The sequence below is a fragment of the Gossypium hirsutum genome, chromosome D01 (assembly GCF_007990345.1).
Source record: "Gossypium hirsutum isolate 1008001.06 chromosome D01, Gossypium_hirsutum_v2.1, whole genome shotgun sequence".
Classification (NCBI taxonomy): domain Eukaryota; kingdom Viridiplantae; phylum Streptophyta; class Magnoliopsida; order Malvales; family Malvaceae; genus Gossypium; species Gossypium hirsutum.
The window spans coordinates 34594604-34600655 of NC_053437.1; the positions used below are offsets into that span (position 1 = coordinate 34594604).

The window sequence follows — 6052 nt, forward strand, 5'->3', positions numbered from 1 at the left end:
GTGGTGTTCAAGTTATACCGAGGTTCCTATCATACTTGATAGTGGGTCAAGGTTCCATTCTATACTTCCGCAAATCCACCTTAACCAAATAGAAATCGGGGTGATACTCTCTAGTGTTGAATCATTTCTGGAGTTAAGTCTATTTTCTCCATTCCCACAAATTACCGCAAAAATTAACTATCCATTTTATTCGTTTTTCTTTATCTTTTACTCCCATTCACGATCGGGCAATACGTGCGGCTCGACACATCCGTAACCGGGTTCGTATCATCTGGTATCAGAGCTAGCCGAATCGGAGTAAGAATCATCATCTTTGATATTACGGTTTTGTAAAAAAAATTAAAAAAAAAAATTTGCCTACGGTCTAGGCGCGGACGAAAAGAACGTGAAAGATCCGCAAAAAAAAAGTTTGGAAACCCTTCAACAAAATTTTTTTTAGAATCATAATCTACACTCTTTTATACCCCTTTGAGTGAATTTTCACGCTTTCAAAAAAAAAATTGTATCCAATTTATTTTTTTTCTTTCTTTCTTCTTTTGTATTCAGTATTAAAAAAAAGAGAAATTAAAAAAAATTCAGAATTAAAAAAAAAGTGATTGAAATTCATTTTAAGTTTTGTTTGATAGCCTACCATTTCCGACATCATTACCCACCAAGCCAACTCAATTTTGTAAGCCGACGCCAAACGGTATTGATTCGTCTATCTAGTTTGCGGAGAACTTCGAGAGGCAAAAATCGAGTGGTAAAAGGCAAAAGCGATTGGTGAGACCATTAGAGAGGAGTAAAAGCCAAATTGTGTGAAATTTTCTTTGTGAGGAATTGGTGAGAATTTTGTGGTGAGGTATTTAATTTTCTGTTATTATTATTATTTTTAACATTTGTTCTTTTAGTATATAATCATGTCTCAAGATACCGAGCAAAACGTGGTGGGAAGACCTGAAAGGCAACCGGTAAGAAATGTCGCACCGGGAGGAGAAGGAGTTCCCGATTTAGGCCAACAAGCCCTCTTAAGAGAATTTCAATGAATGCTCCGTAACGAGCTTGAATCTATCAATGAGAGGCTAGATCGAGTGGAAGGAGGGCCAACACGAGAAGGAACCCCTCAAGGACTGAGAAGGGAGCGGGGGCGAGCAAGACCTTTTGTGGATGATCCCTTCGAGCCAAGCGAGGAGGAAAGTGACCAAGCATTGGATCAAAACGAAAGACGACGAGGTCAAAAGAATAGGGGTCCTAGAGATCGAGGCCAAGTTGATGATGATTTAAAAGGTATTAAACTATCCATTCCTCCCTTTTATGGGAAATCTGATCCGGAAGCCTATCTAGAATGGGAGAGAAAAATAGAGGTGATCTTCGAGTGTCACAACTACTCAGAGAGCAAAAAGGTGAAATTGGCGGCAATCGAGTTCTCCGATTACGCAATGGTATGGTGGGATCAACTCACAACGAGTCGAAGAAGGAACGGGGAGTGGCCAATCTCATCTTGGACCGAAATGAAAGCCGTAATGCGTAAGCGATTTATACCCTCTTACTATTATCGTGAACTTTATCAAAAATTGCAGAATCTTACGCAAGGAAATCGAAGTGTGGAGGACTACTTCAAAGAAATGGAAATTGCCATGATTCGAGCAAATGTGGATGAAGATCGTGAAGCAACCATGGCTCGATTCTTAGCCGGCCTTAATAGTGACATAGCTAACGTGGTGGAACTTCAACACTATGTCGAAGTTGTTGATATGGTACATGTTGCCATCAAAGTCGAAAAACAATTGAAGAGAAAAGGAACTAGCCGAACCTTTCCTAGCACTAACAATTTTCAAAGGTGGAACCAAGGCACGGGTAAGAAAGACTTCTCTAATCGCACTAAAGATCACCCTTTGTCTTCTAAGGTGAGTAAACCCATTGGTGAAACAAGCAAAGGTAAAGAAGTTGTCATGCCGAATCGATCACGAGAAATAAAGTGTTTCAAGTGTTTAGGGAGGGGCCATATTGCAAGTCAATGCCCTAACCGAACTAACATGATATTACGGGCTAATGGAGAGATCGAATCGGAGGAAGACGATGATGAAGAACCCGATGGAACCGCCGAAGAAGAAGACGAACTTGAATATGCTGTTGATGGCGAAATCCTCGTCATTAAACGAAGTCTTAGTCTTCAAAGCGTTGAAAACGAACAGCAAAGGGAGAACATTTTCTATACACGTTGCCATGTCCAAGGCAAGGTGTGCAGCTTGATCGTTGATGGCGGGAGTTGTACAAATGTGGCCAGCACCTTAATGGTTGAAAAACTCGGCTTGCCAACATCTAAGCACCCTCAACCTTACAAACTTCAATGGCTTAATGATGGAGGGGAGTTGAAGGTAACTAAGCAAGTTTTGGTGCCGTTCACTATCGGAAAATATTTCGACAAAGTTTTATGCGACGTAGTACCTATGCATGCTGGTCATATGTTATTGGGTTGTCCATGGCAATTCGACCGTAAAGCTATTCATGATGGTTTTACAAACCGCTACACTTTCAAGTTTGAAGGCAAGAATGTCACCTTAGTCCCGATGACACCGAGGCAGGTTTATGAAGACCAATTGAAGTTAAGAGAGTCTTTTGAAAAATTTCGAGAGAATGAAAAAGAAAGCAAAAAACACACTGAGAAAAAAAAAGAAAAACTTTTGAAAAGTGTGAGAGAAATAATAAATCGATTGAACAAAAAAATAGAGAAGAAAAAGAGCAAAAGAAAATGAGTGTTTATGCGAAAGAGAGTGATTTTAGAAAGTCTTATTTGATGCAGCAATCGGTTCTTGTACTTATGTACAAGGAAACTCTTTTGAATACTAACGAGTTGGATCCAAATCTTTCCTCTTCGATTGTTTCTCTTTTGCAGGAATTTGAGGACGTGTTTCCGGAAGACATTCCTAATGGGTTACCGCCCATTCGAGGAATAGATCAAATTGATTTCATTCCTGGAGCCTCCATTCCCAATCGACCAGCTTATCGTACAAATCCCGAAGAGACCAAAGAATTGCAAAAACAAGTCAATGAACTTATGGAGAAGGGATATATACGAGAAAGTCTTAGTCCTTGCGCCGTACCAATTTTATTGGTGCCAAAAAAGGATGGAACATGGCGTATGTGCGTAGATTGTCGCGCGGTAAATAAGATCACTATTAAGTATCGACATCCGATACCGCGACTCGATGATATGTTGGATGAATTAAGTGGTGCTCAAATATTTTCTAAAATTGATCTAAAGAGCGGATACCACCAAATTCGGATGCGTGAGGGGGACGAGTGGGAAACCGCTTTTAAGATGAAGCATGGACTCTACGAGTGGTTGGTTATGCCATTCGGGCTTACCAATGCGCCCAGCACTTTCATGCGGTTGATGAACCATGTTCTTCGTTCTTTTATCGGAAAATTCTGCGTTGTCTATTTTGATGATCTACTTATCTATAGCAATTCCTTAGAAGATCATTTGTTGCATTTAAAATCTGTTTTGGATGTGCTTAGAAAAGAATCCTTGTTTGCTAATCTTAAGAAATGTACTTTTTGTACTAACAAGGTTATTTTCTTAGGATTCGTGGTCAACTCGGAAGGATTGGAGGTTGATCAAGAAAAGGTGAAAGCCATTCAAGAATGGCCTAGACCCACGAGCATTAGCCAAGTGAGGAGCTTCCACGGATTGGCAAGCTTCTATCGACGATTTGTTCCAAATTTTAGCACCTTGGCAGCACCTTTAACTAGTGTGATCAAGAAGTCTTCTGCCTTCTATTGGAATGAGGAACAAGAAAAATCTTTCATTGCTCTTAAATCTTGTTTAACTAATGCTCCCTTACTTGTGTTACCTGATTTTGCTAAAATGTTTGAAGTTGAATGTGATGCATCAGGTGTCGGAATTGGAGCCGTTCTAATGCAAGATGGAAGGCCCGTGGCATACTTTAGTGAGAAGTTAAATGGAGCCGTTCTCAACTATCCGACGTACGACAAAGAAATGTATGCTCTAATTCGAGCTCTCGAGACTTGGCAGCACTACTTATGGCCAAAAGAGTTTGTCATACACTCGGATCATGAGGCATTGAAGCATATCAATGGACAAGCAAAATTAAATAAACGACACGCCAAATGGGTAGAGTATTTAGAATCTTTTCCTTACATCATCAAATACAAAAAGGGTAAGGAAAACATTGTGGCTGACGCGTTATCTCGACGATATACTTTGCTATCATATTTAGATTCAAAATTGCTCGGATTTGCCTTTTTGAAGGAATTGTATAATGATGATGTTGATTTTGGTGATATTTATAAATCTTGTGAAAACAAAGCTGTTGATAAGTTTTACAGGTTTGATGGATTTCTTTTTCGCGAAGGCAAGCTTTGTATTCCGCAAAGTTCAATACGGAAATTGTTGGTGATCGAGGCACATGGTGGTGGACTCATGGGCCATTTTGGGGTGGCTAAGACGTTTTCAACCCTCCAAGAACATTTCTTTTGGCCTGGAATGAGAAAAGAAGTTGAGCAAATTTGTAGTCACTGCATAACTTGCAAGAAGGCCAAGTCCAAGATTAATCCACATGGGCTCTACAAACCGTTGCCCATACCTGACGCACCATGGGTCGATCTTTCTATGGATTTTATCCTAGGACTTCCAAGGACTAAAACGGGGAAGGATTCAATTTTTGTTGTTGTAGATAGATTTTCCAAAATGTCACATTTTATAGCTTGTTCTAAAACTGACGATGCCGTCCATATTGCTAATTTGTTCTTTAGGGAGGTTGTACGACTTCACGGAATTCCAAAAACCATCGTATCCGATCGAGACGCAAAGTTCCTAAGTCATTTTTAGAGGTCTCTATGGGGAAAGCTAGGAACGAAACTGTTGTTTTCAACAACCTATCATCCCCAAACGGATGGACAAACGGAGGTTGTGAATCGCGTGCTATCAACCTTATTACGAGCAATTATTCGAAAGAATCTCAAAGCGTGGGAGGAATGTTTACCGCATGTGGAATTCGCTTACAATAGATCCGTCCATTCTGCTACTAAACATTCACCATTTGAGGTTGTGTATGGATTCAATCCTCTAACTCCACTAGATTTGCTTCCTTTGCCCCGTGATCAGCTTGTTCATACCGATGCAAAGCGAAAAGCCGATTATGTGAAGCAACTTCATCAAAAGGTGAGAACCAACATTGAAGTGCGAACCGAACAATATATGCGAGCTGCAAACAAAGGAAGGAAGCAAATAGTGTTTGAACCCGGAGATTGGGTTTGGGTTCACATGAGAAAGGAAAGGTTCCCGGCCCAACGAAGGTCAAAACTATTGCCAAGAGGAGACAGACCCTTTCAAGTGTTGCAACGAATTAATGAGAACTCTTACAAGCTTGATCTCCCAGGTGATTACAATATTAGGGCAAGCTTTAATGTGGCCTGATTTATCTCCCTTTGATGCAGGTAGCGATTTGGGGACAAATCGCCTCGAAGAGGGAGGGAATGATGCAATCGAGCCCCATGAGTTATCAAGTGCGAACGATGTTTCCCTCAAGCTGCCTAAAGGACCTATTACCAGAGCTAGGGCTAAGAAGTTTAAAGACACAATTTCAGCTTTGGTTGATCGGGTTTGGGGTGAATCCGTGGCCAGTCTACTTGAAAACTCATGGACCAGCAAGATGAGCAAATCGTGCACTTTACTTCAAGCTCTTCCAGCTTAATTTTTAACAAGCTCATTTTTAGCTTATTCATTCTTTTTGAAATAATTAATTAAATTGTCTTAGTTGCTGTTGAGTTTAATTTGAGTCTTAGTTAAATATTTCTTGGTTCAGCCGAATTAATGTGTGAGATTTAAGCTAAGTAAATTTGTTGAATTTGCTAGGACAACGTACATGGACGGCAAAGAAGAGGTGGACTGTAGCATGCATAAAAGCCGAATTGATGTGGAGGTGAACGGCATGAAATTAAGGAAGCATTTGACCAACATCATGCATAATTCATGGGAGAATTTGAGGAAGCATTTGACCAACATCATCATAATTCATGGAAGAATTTGAGGAAGCATTTGGCCAAC

General features: G+C 40.3%; 1 protein-coding gene across 1 annotated transcript; it reads left to right on the forward strand.

Moving 5' to 3' along the window:
- The first annotated feature begins 1025 nt into the window (after positions 1-1025).
- On the forward strand, positions 1026-5699 carry LOC121213579 (uncharacterized). Its single transcript, XM_041086371.1, has 6 exons — positions 1026-2564; positions 2783-3806; positions 3879-4675; positions 4759-4912; positions 5085-5384; positions 5443-5699. The coding sequence occupies exons 1-6, from the start codon at positions 1026-1028 to the stop codon at positions 5697-5699; spliced, it is 4071 nt and encodes a 1356-aa protein (XP_040942305.1).
- Positions 5700-6052: the final 353 nt, after the last annotated feature.